This window comes from Petromyzon marinus, chromosome 24 (genome assembly GCF_048934315.1).
Source record: "Petromyzon marinus isolate PM22_M1 ecotype Great Lakes invasive population chromosome 24, UKy_Petmar_22M1.pri1.0, whole genome shotgun sequence".
NCBI lineage: Eukaryota > Metazoa > Chordata > Hyperoartia > Petromyzontiformes > Petromyzontidae > Petromyzon > Petromyzon marinus.
In genome coordinates, this window is record NC_133690.1 from 8,554,044 (window position 1) to 8,577,051 (window position 23,008).

The window sequence follows — 23,008 nt, forward strand, 5'->3', positions numbered from 1 at the left end:
CCACATTCCCATGGCAGACACCAGTATAACTTAACGCAATAACTGCTGCTGAATTTACTGCACCGAGGGGTGCCGACCAAACAGGTCGCATTCATCGGTTTACGACGGCATTGGGGGATGGAGCGAGTCAACAATCGATGAATTAACGCTGGTATGGATTAGTAGCACCTCTATTGGCTGCAAGGCTGATGTGAACTCATTACATAATACATACATAGACGAAAACATCGCTTCTTACACAATTCATTTGATTGCGTGCATTTTGAGCTTAAGAATCGCGATATCAACCCAGCGGATCTCTGCGTCTCCACCATACCAAACCAGAACGGTGATGATGGCAACAATCGTCCTATTGTTGATTCGACGGTGGTATAATAAGGTTTAGTTGACCTCACCTCGGATTTTTATCTCGTGGCAAGGGTGCCTTCATTGTCTCTGCTGTGAGACGTGGCTGTGTCAAGGTGAAATTATTTTGTCCACTGCCAAGATTGATTTGCGCTGGGAAGGGACCCATGACCCCAGCAGTACACAGTTGTGCCGCATAATGAGATAGAGCTTTCTCGATTTGTTGATCCAAGCAAAAAAAAATTTAAGTCGAGAGGAAATCGGATAAATAAATAAAACCCCTGTCACCCTGGGTGGCTAGAAGGGTCAATAACGAACATGTCAGAGCAATGAGCGAGCTCGGCTGAGATCCTGCATTTCCAATACCCGAATGAATCCAGGTACCAAATCAGAAAATATTTACAACCTGGACTGATGGATTCGGCTCAACAATAGACACACGTATAATAAACGTCAGTGTATCCCTGATTAAGCAAGTGGTGCTGTTCTCCACCGGTGGACCATAAGCAATGGTATAAGAGACCCAAGTTTAAATCTTGACTTAAAGCTGTAAAACAAACCTTTAAAACATCCTGCCTCAACAGATTTCCCGCTACTTTTTTTCTCTCCTGATGACGATTGCTCGTGTTGCGATCGAAGCGTCGTAGTTTTTTGTTACTCTTTTTGTTATTTTCATTTAACCGATCTCCGTGACTTTACCGAAAGACCCAAGAATATGGAGACCCACATAGAGTGGCATTCAGTTTCAGTTTCATTTTATTTATTTTGGTATAGCCCTGTGAGCCATTCGGCTCTTGAATCGGGTGCAACCACAACAAACAAAAAAACAAAAACACGAACAAGAAGAAGTTCATGGAGAGAGAAAATCTGAGCAGCTGCCCCACGCAGTGGGAGCTTTGTCTTGCCATGGGAGAAAACTGGTTAACCCGGAGAAATCCCATGCAAAACAAGGGGGGAAACATAAAAAAACTCTGCACAGATAGGCCCCCGAGTCGGGAATCGTACCAAGGCCCTTCTTGCCATGAGACACAGGGTTACCAACACGCCACCAACTTGCGGCCCAATTTTTTTTTTTAGAAGTCACTCCATTTAATTGCTTAATCAACCCTGTATTGGTGATTGCTGGAGTTGACGCCGCATGTGGTTACAACAGCCTTCCCTTCCAATTTAACCCCACGACCAAACTACCTGAAGCGTGCTCCTGAGCTCGTCGGATCTCAAAGGCTACGCAGGCTTGTGTCTCGTTGGCACTGGGATGGATGACCACCGAGGCCTGCCAGATGTTGTAGGCGTGGGGCTGGGAGGGGGCCATCAGACCGCAGTGCTGACTGGCACCCAACTCGTATGTGTAGGGTTTTCTCTGGGTACTCTGTTTCCTTCCCACGTGCCAAACCGCCACGAGTCATAAAGTTAACACGGAGGCTTTCGCATCTAAAACAATCTAAATTTAAGGTTCGGGTCACATCGCGCGAGTAAAATGTGTGTCATGAAACCGTCCTCCATGTTGTGATTTTGCTCTAAAACATACCGAGGTCCTACTGAGATGCCAACGACGTCGCCTGGTATACAGGAGGTCGTAAGTTCGATCCCGACCCTGAAACCTGTATATTGGGAGTTTTATGTTCTCGCAGTGATCGTATGGATTTTCTCAAGGTGATCTGTTTTTCCCCTCCACATTTAGAATCAACGTGCGTTTAGAGTATTTGGCTGCAATACATTTCCAAGTGATAAGCCATTTCATTCAGCTATCATTTGTGACAAAAGAGCTGTACAGCTCAGTGGATTTTTTATAGATAAATATAAGGCGATGCTATTAATATTATTTTGAGTCAAGAGATCCAATCAATGCACCATTGTTAAAATCCAATTCTCCTCGATTGTTCTCCCCCACTTGGTATTTAAAACACAGCAACGTGCGACACTTCAACTGGTAGCAGAAAGAGGAGCAGCAATTGTTTAAAACTTACGTTCATGTGCATTGCAGAAAAGAGAAAGAATTCCTGCGAAAAAGACCGTAAAAGGCTCACCATTACGACGGCGACAACAACACCGACGAGAAGATCACCTACCTCCCCACCACGCACGTCTGCAGACCGGCGCACCGACAGCACGGCAACAGCAAAGCCGGAGGGCAGCACACCATCTCTGCAGCCCAGTAAGTGGGTATTGGGCAGGGCATGTCACTTAGAAGGGAAGACTGCCGACCGTCAAGGATAATGACGGAGTGGCAGCCTATGAATGTGATGCGTCCGACAGGACGTCCACTGATAAGACGGAGCGATGGAACCAGCTCGTGTGCAGGTGCTATGTGGATTTTTGCAGTGCGGGATTGCAAGAGATGTGGTGGCTAGGGGAGGGCTTTATCCAGCAGTGAGTTAACTATGGCTGCTGCTGAAACTATGACTGTGGAACGTCACGATACTGTGCAGTCCCCTCTAAAATATCCATTGCTGCTCCACCTAGTTCACCTCCTTCAGCTTTTATTCATCATGCCCATCGCTCTAGCACACTGGGAGCACCGCGGTGGTGAGATGTTAAGTACGTCGCCTGGTACGCAGGAGGTCGTGGGGTGGGTCTCATCCCGACCCTGACGCCTGCACATTTGGAGTTTGCATATTCTCCCTTTAATCGCGTGAATTTGTATGCGGGTCCTCCAGTTTTAACCTCCACATTTATAATCAACATACGTTTAGAGCAGTGGTTCTTAACCTTGTTGGAGGTACCGAACCCCACCAGTTTCATATGCGCATTCACCGAACCCCTCTTTAGTGAAAAATAAAATGTGATTTTTTTCAAATTCAAGACATAGATATGTTTTTTACTGGTACACAAAATGAGCCGTGCATGAACATTACCTTGTTCAAAGAATAAAACCAACACAATGCATAAACTCACAACAAATTACATACCTGGAAATCAATGTGACTTCTGCTGTTGCCTTTGAGAGATCAGTTCAGATATGCGTGGCTTCACCTTGGCAAGTGCCACTCATGTAATTTTCACAGCAAAGTCTGTTCCTTTTCTTCGTTTTTATGTCCAGCATCCTCGAAAAGGATTGCTCACAAAGATATGTTGTAACAAATGGTATAAAAAAATCCAGGGCTTTCTTAGCAATAACTGGATACTTGTTCATTTGTCGACACCAAAACGTTGAGAGCGTTGTTGTTCTGAAGAGTTGCTGTTGAACCTGGCTCTGCTGAATTTCAATGATTTCGTCGAGGAATTCATCATTGACATCTGCTGTTTCAACAGCAAACGTGAACGGCTGTCTCACCCATGCTGGATATGACTCTCTTGTAGGGAAATATCCGTCGTGAGACTTTGCAAGCTCATCTAAGTGCGTGGCAATTGTTTGCTTCAGTTCCGTGGATACAGAAATATCTCCGATTCCAGACACATTTTCGATCTTACTTGCACAGTCGTCCAGAAGCGGGAAGTTTGCGAAGTTATTGTTCTCTGTTCGTCGTTTCCATAACGGTAGCTTTTTTTGAAAAGCCTTCAGGTGTTCTTCCGCTTCCATGATATTGACTCCACCACCCTGCATCTGCTGATTGAGATGATTGAGAGCTGCGAATATATCAGCCATGTACGCTAAAATGAGAATGAACTCAGGATTTTTGAAGCAATCTGCATGGCAGTGTTGGTGCTCTTGCAAAAACAGGGCTAATTCCACACGCATGGCAAAAACACGATTCAGCACCTGTCCCCGGGATAACCACCGAATATTAGAATGGAGCAGAAGTACCTCAAATTCAGAGCCCATTTCTTTACACAGCTCACTGAAGATGCGGTGCCTCAGAGCACTTTTTCGCACATAGTTCACACATTCCACCACAGTTTTTAATACTTCTGTCATTTTTGGAGGTAAGGTTTTTGTTGCCAACGCATGCCTGTGCAGAATACAATGCGTCACAATGATGTGTGGTGCATCGGCCTTTACTAGCGCACCAAAACCAGACTTTCTTCCCAGCATGACTGGAGCTCCGTCCGTACAAACTGCAGAAACCATATCCCATGAAAGATTGTTGTCTCTGAAGAAGTCATCCACAAGCTTCTTCACATCGGCTGCCTTCGTTGTTGTTGTAAGAGGCTTACAAAATAAAAAACTCTTCTTTTATCATGTCGTCTTTCACATAGCGTACAAAAACAGCAAGCTGGCTTAGATCAGAAACGTCTGTGGTTTCGTCGAGTTGAAGGCTGAATTTTGCCGGGCTTGAAATCAGATCCGCGACTACTTGAGCCAAGATGTCTTTACTCATGTCTTCTATTCTGTCACTGACGGTGTCATTTGAAAGGGGAATTTGGGATAATTTACCTTCGGCCGCTGTTCCGAGTATCAGATTCGCCATCTTTAATGCAGCTGGTTTCACAAGTGTTTCACCAATGGTGTGTGGCTTGCCCTGCTTTGCGATCAGGTAAGCAACTTCGTACGATGCTGTCAGGATCGGTTTGTTAACAGGTACAAATCCAAGAGCAGGCAGAGTGGCCCTTTCATCGAATCTGGCTCTCTTCACCCTGAATTCAGCAAGTGTTGTGTTCTTGTATTCCCCGTCTCCATGCAGCTTCAAGAAGTGTTCCTTTAGTTTTGCCGGTGCAAGACTAGAGTTGCTCAACTTGGCGTTGCAAATCATGCAGATAGGACGCTCACTCCCATCACGTTCCGTGATACATGAGAATCCATGTTGTACATATTCGTCCGACCACTTTCTTCTTTTGCCCGACATAGTTAGTATGGATAAAATATTAAAGAAATCACACGACGTACGACAACAACAGTCACACGTTGACTACTGAGTACGCACTAAATTCCCCGCAGCGCTGATTGGCCAAGCAGTGTAGCATGATCATTTGCAGCCAGTGATGGCCAAGCGGGCCGTGTGTCATCACAAATTTACACAATAATTCAAGTGTGTCCGGACCTACGTGGCGGGGGCTCTGCCGAACCCCTGAGATCGACTCACCGAACCCCTGGGGTTCGATCAAAAACAGGTTAAGAACCACTGGTTTAGAGTATTTGGCTGAGATACATTGGTAGTGTGGTGTTTATTCACGCGGACAACTTAATCTTTTTCTCCTGTATCACTTTATTCGCAACATCCCACACGGATGCTCCTCACGATCAACACCATGTACTCCTGTCACGAACTCTTCCTCTTTTCCTCCACTAGCCAGCTACTTCGAGCTTACTCACTCTTGCTCCGCTAGCCGGTTACTCCACGCTCTCCGAGCCAGTCACGGACTTTCTCTCTCTGTATACTCTGCTAACTTCTCACCCCGCTAGCCTATCACAATCAGACTAAAGATTCCGCTAGCCTCTTCTCCACTGCTAGCCTGTCTACACCCGCACCTCCAACCTCGCCCGTGCCCCCAGCGGGGGATCAGCCAACACCACTGGGGAAGACGAGGTGTGGAGGGCGAGGTCCCGGACGTGTCTTGAATTCTCTTCACTTCTTCATCTCCAACCAACTCTCTTCGTTGCTTCACACTTTCCCCTTATATCCTCCTCATTAAGTGCCCTCAGGTGGCCCTCATTAAGCCGTCTCCCCCCCCCCCCCCCCTTATCGCCTCTATCTCTCGCCTCCGTGGCTCCTACCCCGCGTTTGCATTTGCAGCCATCCAATCACAGCCTCTTTGCCTAATTTCTGGCGTCTCTCTGTCTGCTGTCTCCCAGGCCACAGGCTCGCACCTGCTCATCCTGGCCTGAACTCACAGTTTGTGACCCCGTACATGAATGCAACTGCTGTTTGCAAACCCTGCGCACGTTACACCACTAAACATTTCCAAGTGATAAGCCATTTCATTTAGCTATCATTTGTGGCTGGGTCGCTTCTGAAAAAAGCTATATAGCTCAGTGGGCCTTACCTGGTACATTTTTTAAAATAAATGTTTAATAGTTAATAGTCATAAATGGGCCACGTGTTATGAACACAATCTTACTCAAACATAAATTATTACCCTCAATAATTATTTTGGCCAAGCAAGTAATTACAGAACTCCCTTAAAACAGGCATCTTAAGGCTCAGTGAGGATTTTATGGATTAATATAAGGCGATGCTATTATCATTATTTTGACTCAAGGGATCCAATCAATGTACCATTGTTATAATATAATCCTCCTCGATTGATCTCCTCCACTTGGTGTTTCAAACACAGCAACGTGTGGCACTTCAGCTGGGAGCAGAAGGAGTAAAATAGACGTAGCAGCAATGGTTTCAAAATTACGTTCATCTGCATTGCAGACAAGACGAATAATTCCTCCGAAAAAGACAGCAAAACGCTCAACATTACGACGGCGACAACAGCATCGACGAGAAGATCACCTACCTCCCCACCACGCATGTCTGCAGACCGGCGCACCGACAGCACGGCAACAGCAAAGCCGGAGGCCAGCACACCATCTCTGCAGCCCAGTAAGTGGGTATTGGGCAGGGCATGTCACTTAGAAGGGAAGACTGCAGACCGTCAAGGATAATGACGGAGTGGCAGCCTAGGTGTGTGACACGTCCGACAGGACGTCCACTGATAAGACGGAGCGATGGAACCAGCTCGTGTGCAGGTGCTATGTGGATTCTTACAGTGGGGGATTGCAAGAGATGTGGTGGCTAGGGGAGGGCTTTATCCAGCAGCGGGTTAACTATGGCTGCTGCTGAAACTATGCCTGTGGAATGTCACGATACTGTGCAGTCCACTATAAAATATCCATTGCTGCTCCACCTAGTTCACCTCCTTTAGCCTTTAGTCCTCATGGCTATCGCTTTAGGACACTGGGAGCACCGCGGTGGTGAGATGTTAAGTGCGTCGCCTGGTATGCAGGAGGCCGTGGGGTGGGTCTTATCCCGACCGTGATGCCTGCACATTTGGAGTTTGCATGTTCTCCCCTTAATCGCGTGAATTTGTATCCGGGTCCTCAAGTTTTTCCCTCCACATTTATAAACAACATCACGCGTTTAGAGTATTTGGCTGAGATACATTTGTAGTGTGGTGTTTATTCACTCGGACAACTTTATCTTTTTCTCCTGTGTCACTTTATTTGCAACATCCCACACGGACGCTCTTCACGTTCAACACCATGTACTCCTGTCGCGAACTCTTCCTCTTTTCCTCCACTAGCCAGGCACTTCGAGCATACTCTCTCTTGCTCAGCTAGCCGGTTACTCCCCGCTCTCTGAGCCAGTCACGGACTCTCTCTCTCTGTATACTCTGCTAGCTTCTTACCCCACTAGCCTATCACAATCAGACTAAAGATTCCACTAGCCTCTTCTCCACTGCTATCCTGTCTACACCCGCACCTTCAACCTCGCCCGTGCCCCCAGCAGGGGATCAGCCAACACTACTGGGGAGGACGAGGTGTGGAGGGCGAGGTCCCGGACGTGTCTTGAATTCTCTTCACTTCTTCATCTCCAACCAACAATCTCCGTTGCTTCACACTTTCCCCTTATATCCCACTTTTCATTAAGTGTCCTCATGTGGCCCTCATTAAGCCGTCTCTCTTCCCCCCTTATCGCCTCTATCTCTCGCCTTCGTGGCACCTACCCCGCGTTTGCATTTGCAGCCAGCCAATCACTGCCTCTTTCGCTAATTCCTGGCATCTCCTTGTCTGCTGTCTCCCAGGCCACAGGCTCGTACCTGCTCGTCCAGACCTGACCTGTTTGCAACCCCGTACATGAATGCAACTGCTGTTTGCAAACCCTGCGTGACTTACGCCACTACACATTTCCAACTGATAAGCCATTTCATTGAGCTATCATTTGTAGCTGGGTCACTTCTGAGAAAGAGCTATATAGCTCAGTGGGCCTTACCTGGTAAAAAAAAAATGTTTCATAGTTTCATAGTCAGAAAATGGGCCGCGTGTTATGAACACAATCTTACTCATACCTCAATTATGACCCTCAATAATTGTTTTGGCCAAGCAAGTAATTACAGAACTTCTTTTAAAAAAGAGTCTTGAGGCTCAGTGGGGATTTTATGAACAAATATAAGGCAATGCTATTATCAGTATTATTTTGATTCAAAGGATCCAATCAATATACCATTGTTAAAATCCAATCCTCCTCGATTGTTCCCTTTCACTTGGTGTTTCAAACACAGCAACGTGCGACACTTCAATTGGTAACAGAAGGAGTAAAATAGAAGTAGCAGTAATTGGTTAAAAATGACGTTCATGTGCATTGCAGACCAGATAAATAATTCCTCCGAAAAAGACAGCAAAACGCTCACCATTACAACGGCGACAACAGCACTGACGAGAAGATCACCTACCTCCCCACCACGCATGTCTGCAGACCGGCGCACCGACAGCATGGCAACAGCAAAGCCGGAGGCCAGCACACCATCTCTGCAGCCCAGTAAGTGAATATTTGGCAGGGCATGTCACTTAGAAGGGAAAACTGCCGACCGTCAAAGATAAGGACGGAGTAGCAGCCTAGAAATGTGACGCGTCCGACAGGACGTCCACTGATAAGACGGAGTGATGGAACCAGCTCGTGTGCAGGTGCTATGTGGATTTTTGCAGTGCGGGATTGCAAGAGATGTGGTGGATTGGAGAGGGCTTTATGTAGCAGTGGGTTAACTATGGCTGCTGCTGACCCTATGTCTGTGGAACATCACGATACTGTAGAGTCCCCTCCACAATATCCATTGCTGCTCCACCTAATTCACCTCCTTTAGCCTTTAGTCCTCATGTCCATCGCTCTAGCATACTGGGAGCACCGCGGTGGTGAGATGTTAAGTGCGTCGCCTGGTATGCAGCAGGCCGTGGGGTGGGTCTTATCCCGACCCTGATTCCTGCACATTTGGAGTTTGCATGTGCTCCCCTTAATCGCGTGAATTTGTATGCGGGTCCTCAAGTTTTTCCCTCCAAATTTATAATCAACATACGTTTAGAGTATTTGGCTGCGATACATTTGAAGTGTGGAGTTTATTCACGCGAATAACTTCATCTTTTTCTCTTGTGTCACTTTATTCCCAGCATCCCACATGGATGATCCTCACGTTCAACACCATGTACTCCTGTTGCGAACTCTTCCTCTCCTCATCTGTTAGCCTGCTACTTCGAGCTTATGCTCTCTTGCTCCGCTAGCCTGTTACTCTCCACTTTCCTAACCCATCACGGACTCTCTCTCTAAATAGTCCGCTAGCTTCTTACCCCGCTATCCCATGACACTCAGACTAAAGATTCTGCTAGCCTCTCCTCTGCAAGCCTGTCTACACCCGCACCTCCAACCTTGCCCGTGCCCCCAGCGGGGGATCAGCCAACACCACTGGGGAGGACAAGGTGTGGAGGGCGAGGTCCCGGACTTTTCTTGAATTCTCTTCACTTTTTCATCTCCAACCAGCTCTCTCCGTTGCTTAATACATTCCCCTTAGATTCCCCTCCTCATGTGGCCCTAATTAAGCCGTCTCTCCCCCCCCCCCCTTATCGCCTCTATTTCTCGCCTCCATGGCGCCTACCCCGCATTTGCATTTGCAGCCATCCAATCACTGCCTCTTTCCTTAATTGCTGGCGTCTCTCTGTCTGCTGTCTCACAGGCCACACACTCGCACCTGCTCGTCCTGACCTGACCTCACTGTTTGCGACCTCGTACATGAATGCAACTGCTGTTTGCAAACCCTGTGCACATTACGCCACTACACATTTCCAAGTTATAAGCCATTTCATTGAGCTATCTTTTGTGGCTGGATCGCTTATGAAAAAGAGCTATATAGCCAAGCAAGTAATTACAGAACTCCCTTGAAAAAAGAGTCTTGAGGCTCAGTGAGGATTTTATGGATTAATATATGGCGATGTTATTATCATTATTATATTGATTCAAGGGATCCAATTAATATACCATTGTTAAAATCCAATCCTCCTCGATTGTTCTCCTCCACTTGGTGTTTCAAACACAGCAACGTGCGGCACTTCAAGTAAAATAGACGTATCAGTAATTGTTTCAACATTACGTTCATGTGCATTGCAGACAAGACAAATAATTCCTCCGAAAAAGACAGCAAAACACTCAACATTACAACGGCGACAACAACACCGACGAGAAGATCACCTACCTCCCCACCACGCACGTCTGCAGACTGGCGCACCGACAGCACGGCAACAGCAAAGCCGGAGGCCAGCACACCATCTCTGCAGCCCAGTAAGTGGGTATTGGGCAGGGCATGTCACTTAGAAGGGAAGACCGCCGACCGTCAAGAAAAATGATGGAGTGGCAGCCTAGGAATGTGATGCATCCAACAGGACGTCCACTGATAAGATGGAGCGATGGAACCAGCTCGTGTGCAGGTGCTATGTGCATTCTTACAGTGTGGGATTGCAAGAGATGTGGTGGCTTTGGGAGGGCTTTATCCAGCCGTGGGTTAACTATGGCTGCTGCTGAAACTATGCCTGTGGAACGTCACGATACTGTGCAGTCCCCACTAAAATATGCAATGCTGCTCCACCTAGTTCACCTCCTTCAGCTTTTATTCATCATGCCCATCGCTCTAGCACACTGGGAGCACCGCGGTGGTGAGATGTTAAGTACATCGCCTGGTATGCAGAAGGTCGTGGGTCTTATCCTGATCCTGACGACTGTACATTTGGAGTTTGCATAATCTCCCCTTAAGTGCGTGAATATGTGTCCGGGTCTTAAAGTTTTTCCCTCCACATTTAGAAACAACATTACGCATTTAGAGTATTTGGCTGCGATACATTTCCAATTGATTAGCCACTTCATTGAGCTATCATTTGTTGCCAGGTTGCTTCTGAAAAAGAGCTATACCACTCAGTGGGCCTAATCTGGTAAAATAAAATATAGTTTAGATTTTTGTTTGGACATTGGGAACATTGTGACAGTCAAAGAGTCATTCACTTCTCCAGTCATTCCACTCAACATTCTGCCCCTAGGTTTCCTCGCCTTTCCCCTAGTGGTGTAGTGTGGTTGGCACGGCGCCTGGTCCCAAGGGATTCCTATCCCCCCTCTTTGTAGTTCAGCACCTGGGCCCCTCCGGCCCATGGGACCCAGCCTACAGTTGTCCCGCCTACACACTCGGTCGCCTCTACATTGCTTCCACCCCGGAAACCTCTTTCCCCCTGTAACAAATAAAATTTAAAATGGGTTCGTCGACGAAATTCAATCTGTGCACTAATATTAAAAGTGAGCCATTGTTAAATTATTTGTATAATATAATATAAAATTTGTATATTGTATAAAAAAATCCAAACCAAGCCAAGTGAAATCATGCCCCTGCTTACAACAACCACGCAATATGTGCTAATCTCCATTGCTGATCCTGAGCTGGTTTGTTAAAATTGCACATTCCTATGGCAGAGGAATATTATCTACCTGTGGGTGATAAACTGAGTATTGCTCAGCAGTAAGTCAACAGTCATTCAATGCCATCATCGATCATATCCACTGTGGTGGACTCATATGATTATATATATGACTTCTATTAAATTATATAAAACATTCTAAACATTACCAGGGTTTCTTTTGACTTCGAAAAAAGTCACAACATTTACTTTCAGATTTGTTTTCTCTATTATGCTGCAGTGAAGTTTGGGTAAACAACCCCCATGACCAACACAACACAGGGAAACCTTCAACAAGCAGCGGAAATGGACAAGAAGACAAAAATATTATTGTAAAGACGACTTCGACGCACTTGTCCTGGGAAGGATTTATTTAAGGAGCCATGTGCTTACCCTCAAACAGGCGAAGACCCCACTGCAACAGCCAAAAATCTTCCGCGCATTTCCCTTATATTTGGTGTGTGGCCACGCCCCTGTCCCGTGGCCACGCCCTATTCCCGAACCTTCTCGCTGGCCGTAGACCACTCGCTTTACAGGTTGACTCTACTGTCATTACATCACCCCCCTCCTCTTAAAAATGTAGCCGTCCCAGCTAACATTAAGAGGAAACAATTAGGCCAAAATGATAACAATACATCCGCGTCCAAAAAAAACCGCTGCGCGATTTCAGCAATGGACAACAACATAATATCATGGGTGAGTGGTGTCAGCCATCTCACAATGAATGAACAACTGCACATGAGGGACACAACAATTTTGGGATGTCGGAAAGAATGTCCATCCTCGTGGTTGGGGAACCTTCGATGTAGCCGTATACCTCTTGACCGGGTCCTTGACGCCGGTCCATCGCCCGCAGCGGAGTCCCGTGGCCCTCTGCGACTCAGAGGGCGGCATTCCGTGGGCGGCACAACGCACTTCTCAGGTCGCACAGTTACCTCGGGTGGCTGCCCTGGCTCGTCGGACACCCCATCATCTTCTCCATGACGAGGGAGTCCAGCGCCGCCTTGTTCAGCCATGGAAACGCCACCAGGCCAAGCGCCATCAATGCGCTTGCGTCGCAGAAATTTCCTCCGCGTGTTCAGTGGCGGATTATACACGGCCACCATCTCACCAGACGCCATCTGCAGAGTGGCCCTTAGCTCCTCTGGCACAGCTAGGAACACAGTGAGAGCATCGTCATCAAGGGCGGTAGGCAGGGCTCTCAGCGCTTCCTCCTCCCTCCACCCGATGGCTTAATACGCTGCCTCGAATCTTCTAGTGAAGGCGCTCCAGTCACCTCCCGCTGCTACAAACTCTTAACAGGAGTCATTCGCCGTGGACGATCAGGCGCTTTCTCCCGCACCGCCAAAGCTGTAGTCGACTCGGCCGCCATTTGGTTCACCCGTAAAATGGCGGCCGTCGGCTGAGCGGCTTCCACCGCTGGGACCTCCACCGTGCTCTCTGCTGCTCCCAGTCTCACCACAGCAAGCCGCACGGTGAGCTGCGAGACCGCCGCTACCATCCGGTCCAGCCGTCTCCTTGTTGCTGCCGCAGCTTCCTCTTCACCGACGGGGTTGTTCACCGGGTCCTCGTCACCCGGGGCTTGCTTCAGGGAGTCTCTTCCTCATCGGAAGTCGTTGTCAGTGGGTTCTCCCTGCGGCTATGCCGTGGCATGATGATACCCCACTTTTCTGACACCAGTTGTAATGACGACTTTGACGCACTTGTCCTGAGAAGGATTTCTTTAATTAAGGAGCCACGTGCTCACCCTCGAACATGCGAAGACCCCAATGCAACAGCCACGAGTCTCCCGCACATTTCCCTTATATACGGTGCATGGCCACGCCCCTGTCCCGTGGCCACGCCCCTATTTCGGAACCTTCTCGCTGGCCTTTGACCACTCGATCTACAGGTTGACTCTACTGTCACAACATTATGATACAATATTAATTATGACCATCCTATGACTGTCCTTTGATTAGTCATGTTGGCATTGCCGTTATCCAAATGTGCATTTTCAGCAGCCTTCATCACTGTCTTTGAGAATCGTTCAAGTACATCCCTTGTTCATGCCACTAGACATCCGAGCACTGCACTACAAACTTGTTGCACTTAAGTTTGAGTACAGGCGATGGTCGCACATCAGTGGAGCCCGTTCCGAGTATCCCCTCGTGTGACTGTCTTCAACATCATCATCATCATCCTTTTAAGTCGCGCTAAGCCACCTCTGGCACTACAATTCTTCTCCTCGGTAGTAGATATAACAATTCTCACACACATGAACACACACTAGTGTTTATGTGTGTGAGAGACTGAGGGGGTGGGAGCGGCAATGTAGCAGTTATCCTTGCTGTGCTATGAACCAGACGACCCTGGTTCGGCTCCCGCTCACGGCCAACACCAGTGACGGTTATCTGGAACGGTCCTGGGCCTCCCCTAGGTCGACTCAGCCTCAATTGAGTACCTGGTGCGGTGTGTACAAGATCGGCACGAGTGAGACAAAGGCGGCCGGGCGTGGTGTTGTCCACCTGCCCCATCGTGTGACGTGCCGGCCCCATAGGTACTCCTCGCTAACAGCACTTGCCACAACAGTTTGTTAAGGCTACATAGGGGATCTTTGTATTTATTTTGGACTGACAGAACCTGATTGGTCGGCTCGGGCATGCTGATATGAGGATGCATGACCTAGATTCCCCTCGGCACCCCCCTGATTACAAGCTTTCTCTTCGGGTTTTCTTTTTACGGTGGGTGTGCCACTCCTTGCGCATTGTAAATCGAGCAAAAACTATCACAAAAACATGAACAGAAACTCTATACGCCTTCGAGGCTATGTTTTTTTGAACACTTGAAATTTTGCCAGCACATGTAACCCATCTTCTTCTTGTGCATTTCCAAATACATATCCTAGGAATATGTTCCACTACACTGGCTTCCATTTGTTTATTTACTACCCTATTGTTCTCGGGAATAAATCAGAGATTGCCCTTGTCTGATATTTTTGGAAACCAAGACACTTTTTTTTCTGCACACCCAAATTCAGGGAAAAGTTAGTTCCACATTTCGAAAACTTTACGGTGAAACTTTAAAGAGGTTTTTTTAATCACTTCGATTTAACTCGGTTTTAGGAGAAAATAGCACGTACTTTGATGCTTATAATCATTGATTATAATTGACGCGTAGGTTTTCGTGATCAATAATATCCATAATCGAGGTTATTTTTGTGTTAGATCGCGTAAATAGAAATGCGTCGTGAAAGCTGCCACCACCCGACACAGCCAATTAGTAAGGTTTGTCATATAAATAAAACGTGACAATTAGTTACGAGTACACCACACCGGTGTGTTGAACGACACATTTATATTTACGCGATCTAACACACAAACTCTGTTATGTGTGATCATAATTATTTTTTGTTGTTGTTTCATAACACATATGAATATCAGAGGGTGGATTGTACTCAGATTGTAAATGTTGCGGATTTGCTCTCCAACACAACAGTGTGCTGTACGAGTAACGAAATGGCATGTTCGGTTTACATGACGAACCTTTCTAAATGGCTGTGTCGGGTGGTGGTGGGTTTAACAACCCATTTATATTTACTCAATCTTACCCCAAAAACCTGTATTATGGGCGATACGTTACATTAAAAAGTACAGCCTGCACACAGCAGGGTAATATTGGAAGATGTTGTTTTACTTGTTCGGCCATCCAAAGTTTCAAGCAAAACAATGTGTATGCTCCCTCTTGCTCAGATTCAACGGTTAATGCCTTGGCTAGCGGTGCCACAAACACATTTTTTTCAACGTCGGCGCAAGCACACCTGGGTGACAGAGAATTATCCACGGGCAGCGATCTTCGTTTGCAGAGTGCAATGCCTTCTGTGGCAAGAGATGCTGGTCCAGTCTCCGGGGACCGTGAGGCATCAGGAGATGCCCCTAGAGACGATTCCCGTCCCTCCGATGCGCACACCAATGTTGAGATGGCTGTCAGTACCACGCAGAGTCCACAAAGAGACACTCAGACCAGCCAAAGAAACCGCACTGGTAAGGGCCTCATTATTCACTACAGTAATGGATTTTAAAAAATCAGCTCGATCGATTTCATTCATTTTTTTCTTGATTCAAATGGTGTCCTGTTCAGCAGACTGGATGTGCAGTCCAGGGGTCGGAGGCTCGATTTGATCTCCCAGTAAAGCAGTGGAAATCCCGGGCAAGTTATTTAAGTTCCCCTACCCCGTGTCCACACAGCAGTGCAAATGGGTACTCCACATTTAGTCGCGTGTGATAAAATGTGGATCGCTGAGTGAAATAATGCGACGTTTTGAAGTGTTACCCCTATGTTTGGGGTCAAATGGAGGGTGACCATTGGGTATTTTTTTTGTTTTTTAAAATGCAACTGATGAGGATATTTGTAGTTAAACATCTCAGAGTCCTGCCGTGGTGTTGTGATCGTCGGCAAACTGGACTTGCAGTCCAGAGGTCGCCGGTGCGACTTCCCTCCTGGTGTGGCGCCTTTGAAACAATGGCCCAAATTTCTTAGGATCCCCCCCCCCCCACTTCCGTCCACCAAGCAGGGCAAAATGGGGTCACCACAGTCGGGTCAGTCGACAGGGGGCACGCGATGGGGGGGGGGGGGGCACCGTCGTGGGGTACTTCCACCTTCTCCGAGGCGTCTGGCCATTGTGGAAAGAATGTACAATGTACCCTTTAGAGGGGGGGGCCGCTCCAGAGCTCCATCCAGTGGACGTACTTTCCATCAGCAGTGGCGTGACCAGCCCAATTGCAGGGCTGCACCTTTGCCACATTTTAATACTGCACCGTCATTTGCACCTCCCTCTCGTTCAGAATCAACAGTCGACTCCTTGGCTCACGGTGCCACGAATGCAATTTCGACGTTGACGCAAGTGCACTTGGATGACAGCGGAAGATTGTCCACGAGCAGGGGTTTTCATGTGCCGAGTGCAACTCCTTCCGTGGCGAGTGACGCTAACCCATTCTCTGGGGACCTCGAGGCGTCCGGAGATGCGTGGGAAAATGGTTCAAGTTTCACCGACGTGCCGACTAATGTTGAGATGGCTGCCAGTTCCACGCAGAATCTACAAACAGACACTTATGCCAGTCAAGGACATTTCACTGGTAAGGCCTCATCATTGACTTCAGCAATGGTCAATATAAATTCAGTCTTTTAAATACATGTTCAACTTATTTTTTGTAATCTCAAGAGTACCCCTTTCATAAGGGAAGGGTATGAATTCTGATTTGGTTCTTTCGGTAAGTCACGTAGGTAGAAATAAAACAAAATAAATCACGTTTCGATAGCAATACAAGCCATCGTCTTGTTGCTATCGAAACGTCGTGATTTATTTTGTTTAGTTTCTACCTACGTGACTTACTGAAAGAACCAAAGAGTGTGGATTCCTGCAGTCACGAAAGCTTCAAATCAAGGGTATGAATGTTCACATTTTTTGCAAAGTTTCTGCAGTGGCGCCAACACTCCTCCCATTGCAGGCTTAGTATCAGTGATTTACATGGATCAGCTTCTTTTGCGATGTTAAACAAATTTATTAACCATAATTATTTCCATCACCCAAGTAATTAAATAGGTGCAATATACTTTTCTATTCGTACGAGCTAATGAGCTGCTACTTGATAAATAACAGCTCGTGGTTAAATGGAAAAGCTCAGAAACTCCTTTTAATTATCTGATTATTGTGCCGCAAATTATTTGGCGACGCTGCTGCATTTGCCGCTATAAATTACCACTTGATAAGCCACTTTATTGGGCTATCATTTATGATAACCAGGTCGCTTCTGAAAAAGAGCTATATAGCACAGTGGTGCTTACCTGGTAAAATAAAAAAATAGTTTTATTTTAATGTTTTTTTTTCATTAAATTAAACAAACTCAACACATTCGTAAAAATAACACTCTGGCCTTCAAAGGAAAATTTCACTTCGATTATTACAGTACTGATTATTTGCAACGTAACTTGTATGAACGTATTGGCGATACACCAGCGCGTGGAATATATATATATTTTTTCACAATCATTCTTCATTTTCCCGCGATTCCCAACCCCGTCAGAACATCTTGGGGGGTGGTGGTGCTGGTGGTGCGTCAACATCAGTTCTCGCGATGTCGAAGCAGTCGGAAGGCAAATGCCAGTTTCACATTTAGATTTTACAACTGTTTTTCGAGGATCGGTGTGTTATGCTGCACCGGTGTACCGCCACTACATCCATATACAGTTGGAGAGTTTTGTGAAAGGCAATTAGATAAGGGGCTAAGGAGAGGGTAGAAGGAAACGAAAGGATACTCTTTGGTTTTATTCGGTTAAGTCACGTATGTAAAAATAAAATAAAAGAAAAAATTAAAACACGACGTTTCGGAGGCAACACAAGCTTCCGTCTTCAGGTGGAAACAGTCACAGCAAGAAAAAATCGCTGCACCGAGCTGTGACTGTTTCCACCTGAAGACGGAAGCTTGTGTTGCCTCCGAAACGTCGTGTTTTAATTTTTTCTTTTATTTAATTTTAATTTAAAAAAAAATTACCGACGTGACCTAACCGAATAAAACCAAAGAGTATGAATTCTTGCAGTCACGAAAGCTTCAAATCTAGAAACGAAAGAAATAAAGGCCTTAATTTTCGGTTGCCGGCTGGCTCAGAGCATGAAGACGGCATCGCTGAGGTCGTAGGTTCGAGCCTCGCCTTTCGTTGCACGTGCTTACACTGGGTTCAAAATTGTCGTCGTGAGTTGGTCGTCTTAACCCAGTCACCAAATGACTGCACATACACGAACTAGCATTACGCTTGGTTTGTAGTTCATTTTGCCTAAACAAATCAAGCTCCGAGAACTAAAAACAATAAGAGAGTTCGGTTAGACTGCCGTGTGTGACAAACGTCCGTACAGCACGGTGCGTTTGCAAGTCCAGTGATCGTACGTGCGGATTAAAGGTCACCTGAAATGGATCTCAGAAGGAATTGTGTGATGTCACGTTCTGCAGTCCGCGCTCGAACGCGGGGTGAGACACTGCACTGGATAAATTGCAAATGAACATGCGATTTATTTATGATACGACTTCAACAGCACAATTGGATTAACTGTAAAAAGTCTATAGGCAATGCACTGTATGTGCTGTATTGGTAACATGTTAGCCAGGGAGTGGCGGCTATTCAAGTGCTCTGTGACCCAGCGCTATCGAGGCAGCGAGTGTTGGTTGATCACACAAATGCTGTGAAACTCCCTTGGCATGGGCGTTGAGGTGCCATGCCATGGATTGCCAGGAGAAAGCAGTACAGCAAGTAGACGTATCTCCATCTGTTTCCATCTGTATGGGGATAGAGTGTTGCCCCCTTGCATGCGTGGGGTTTTCTATGGGGTTGCTCCAGCTGCATTCCCACTTGTATAAACGCTCATTCATTGGCTTAAAATATCTTTAAAAAAAAAGCACCCAATACCGCAGGATCCTCCTGAAAGAGAGTCCTTGGACTCAGTGTGGCTTTCCTGGATAAATAAATAATTATGGTCAATATACTCTAACTCTTCAACTATTTTACCAGGTAAGGCCCACTGGGCTATGTATCTCTTTCGATTTGAAGCTTTCGTGACTGCAAGGATTCATCTTCTTTGGTTCTTTCGGTAAAGTCACGTAGAATGAGCATAAAATGATAAAATAACACAATAAAATTCTCACGACGGCCGCTTGCGTTGTGGCCGAAACGTCGTGAGAATTGTATTGTGTTATTTTATTATTTTATTCTCATTCTACGTGTCTCTTTTTCAGAAGCTACCTGGCCACAGATGATAGCCCGACAATGTGGTGTATCGTGTGGAAATTTATAGCGGCCAAATACTCGAAATGCATGCTTCTAAATCTGGAGGGAAAACTCAGAGGGCCTGTAGAAAAAGCTACGCAACCACGGGGAGAACATGCATCATGGTCAGGATACGGACCCACGACCTCCTTCACACCAGGCGAGGTAGTTAACATCTCGCCACCGTGGTTCCCCGTCAAAGCTAACGCCATCTGCAGGGTAGATAGCAAATGTCGTCTGTAACACAGCATATGGGCGTCGATGTAAGCGATATTGTTCGTGAAACACAACATTGCCCGTGTGTTTATGTCACGTCATTGTCACTGCCGTATAGTGTTGGATGCCGCGCTCGGCCACGGCAGCAGTGGGAGTGGTGCGCAGCTCCTGACGACCGAGGGGATGAAGCTGGAACCCTCGAACACGCAGGGTGTGTCTCGCATTGCGGTTTAGGCCGCTGCCTTGCATTGGTGCAGAGAGACCCATGACACCGGATACTTCCACGACTTATTCGCTGCCACGTCCAATGATTAAATCTGACATGAGGTCCAATTATACACGTGATTCAGTACCTCGTTTACTTGCAATGATGTAGCTTCCACCCCCCACCCCCCCAGGGTTTGCCCGTACTGCGGTTTGCATTTCACTTATCATCTCAAATTTCAAAATTGTATCTCTAAACTAAACTTTACTTATTTTTTTTTAACCAGGTCAGGCCCACTTGAGCTATAAAGATCTTTTCCAGAAGCGACCTGGCTGCAAATGATAGCTCAACGAAGTGGCTCATCATTTGTCGAAATTTATATTAGCCACATACTCTAAAACGCAAGTTGATTCTAAACGCATGTATTAGTATTTTTATGAATATGCTTGTTTAACCAGGAAGGTTCCAAGACTCTTTTTCAAAGTTTTTTTTTTGCAGTAACGGGGGCCATGTTGCTGCTCTTTGTGATCCCAAGTCAGTGAGTTGCAGATACGGTTCCAGCCTCGAAATGTGTTGTTGCACGTTCATGTTTTATTAGCTATGGACCGAAACCGTAAAAACCCAGGAGAAACCCCCCCATGCAGAACGGAGGGAGAGAACATTGAGCCCAGGCCCCCGCTTGCTGTGGGGCACAATGTTGCCAACTGCGCCACATCTGTTGCCCTGTGGTGAGGAGGTGTGGGACATTCCTCATTCACGAGTGGCGATGCCACAGTGGCGCAATGGGTAGCACACCGGACTTACAACCCGCAGGCCCTCGTTTTTTATTTATTTAATCCACTCCCCTCCTCGCCTCTGTCGATCCAGTGGTAGAAATGGGTTCACCGCAGTGGGTCGGTCGGCAGCTGGCGTGTGGGAAAGCGTGGGTACTCCTCGCCGGTGTGGAAGAGTAGGCCAAATATCCTCCAGAGAGAGGCTCTCTAGACGACCCTCTCGTGGAGGCCCTTCCACCAGCACGTCTGTACTTTTACATTTTACAATATTCATTTAATATAACGATTTCGAATGTATAGTTCCTGAAGGTGCGGATGATATTGACGCGCAGGTGCAAGTACTGTGCAAAATAACACACAGTACGAGTGGAGGTGCAAGCAAACCATCACGCACATGCCGCTCGAACTCAGCATTTGCCGTACGCCGAACAAGTAACACAACAGTCGATTACTACTCACTGTCATAGGGTATACGTTTTGACAAGTCAATAATAATAATAATACTATTACTGTATATGGACAATGTATTACCTGGTAAACAATGTTTGACTTGCACCCAGAACGTAGTACGTGTCACTGCAGCGTAGAGGGACATTTCAATCAGTAGTAGCTGCTTAATCCTCGTAAAAGCCCCTTGGCGCTGCAAAATGCCGATTTATTACGAATAAACCCCAATGATCCGATATAAATTAGGGCTTTCGATCGGATCATTGGGGGGGCACGTGCCACCCCCCCTCCCCCCCACTGGCTCCACCAGTGTACACCCTACAGGTGAAAATAGTAATTTCGTCAGTACATTTTCTTTGTTTAAAACAGAGTGAGTTTTCGAGTCAAAACATGTTTTCCAAGAGACCTGGGACAATGCAACCAACCACTTGGGTTTTTCCCCCAGGTTGTGCGCTCTGCAGCTCTGATGTGCGTTCTCAGGTTGCACTGCGTGTCGTGCTCGCGGCACGTGGAGCTGAACGTCGGACATTGTAATGCGCAGCACGATGTAACGCTTCGGCGAGCTGAGGGAGGAAGTGTTTCAATCTGTCCTCCGATCGCACGAGTGGTTCACACTCTGCGCTCTGAAGCTGACAGCTGGATCCGCAACTCAGACATCGATTGATAGTTGCTACTCAATTCGTATCAATACGAAATGTGCCCTCTTCCATGCTAGATAGGCAATATTAACAAGGGTGGACACCAAAACGTTGCCTCATCTCAACAGATCTACCAGCAGACTTTTAAAATCCATAATATCGTTTTTTTTGGGGGGTTAGATCGCGTAAATATATAAAAGTGTCGTGAAACCCGCCACCACATGACACAGCCAATTAGTAAGGTTTGTAACGTAAACAGAACATGCCAATTCGTGACTAGTACAGCACACCGGTGAATTGGAGAGTAAATCCACAACATTTACTATCTGAGTACAACGTTTCGCCAGTAATTACAACCAGCATCATCAATGCAATTAGTGGTGAAACGCCGTACTCAGACTTCAAATGTTGTGGATTTACTCTCCAACACTGAACTAGTCACGAATTGGCATGTTTTATTGACGTGACAAACCTTGCTAATTGGCTGTGTCGGGTGGTGGTGGGTTTAACGACACATTTATATTTAAACCATCTAACCCAAATACACCTTCATCAACATCATCCTATTTTTCAAATTCACGGTTTCACTTTTGTTCAGAATGCAAACAAGTTTAACTTTAAACGTTGCAATCAATCACTCATCCAGAAGTCACGGAGACCATCAAATCGACATACATCAGTTAAGAACCAAGTTTAACTCACCGGTGGCTGCTTGGATGGAAACCCGGTAAAGTCGGCAATGCTCCCACGCGTTCGTAGCCGTCTGAGCCACCCGGCCATCCCGCTTGCTGTACTGCCTCTCGTAGCCATCGGCGTATTACAGGCTTCACCCGTTTGCATTATCCATGAGCCCCACGTGCTCCGGTTGATATATTTACAGCCAGGATTCTTGGCCACCACACCCAGCGAATGACAAGTTTGACCAGAAATGAGAAGGCAGTTGTATATGTTTTGAAGGCCCCAAAAATATGAATTTGCTATGTTGATATTTTTTTGCAATTGTTGTTACTCTTTTTCCAGATTGGAAACATCCCGTGCTGATCATTCTGATTTTCGTCGCCGTCGTCATCGCCACAGCCGCATTTTGTGTCTTGAAATGTCGAAGGTAAAAGTGTTATCAACACCATTACATGTTTTTTACACATCAGCATCAGTGAACTATATCATCTGAAAGCACGGGTCACATATTTGACAATATAACTATGTTCTTAGTTTTTTCGGTAAAGTCACGTTGAAGAGAAACAACAAAATAACAAAATATATATAAAACAATAAAAAATTCTCACGACGTTTCGACCATAAC

General features: G+C 46.5%; 1 protein-coding gene across 6 annotated transcripts in view; it reads left to right on the plus strand.

The window, feature by feature from the left end:
- The window catches only part of LOC116945519 (uncharacterized), a 36,483-nt gene that overhangs the window by 8,648 nt on the left and 4,827 nt on the right, over window positions 1-23,008 (plus strand). The window contains exons 4-11 of one of the 6 annotated variants that reach the window (XM_032959866.2): window positions 2,330-2,500; window positions 6,585-6,755; window positions 8,520-8,690; window positions 10,305-10,475; window positions 15,364-15,654; window positions 16,456-16,746; window positions 19,761-19,853; window positions 22,726-22,810. In XM_032959866.2, coding sequence (XP_032815757.2) covers window positions 2,330-2,500; window positions 6,585-6,755; window positions 8,520-8,690; window positions 10,305-10,475; window positions 15,364-15,654; window positions 16,456-16,746; window positions 19,761-19,853; window positions 22,726-22,810 — 1,444 coding nt within the window. The remainder of the gene's footprint in view (window positions 1-2,329; window positions 2,501-6,584; window positions 6,756-8,519; window positions 8,691-10,304; window positions 10,476-15,363; window positions 15,655-16,455; window positions 16,747-19,760; window positions 19,854-22,725; window positions 22,811-23,008) is intronic. The other 5 variants (XM_076069390.1, XM_076069389.1, XM_032959867.2 and 2 more) reach the window with 5 other exon arrangements.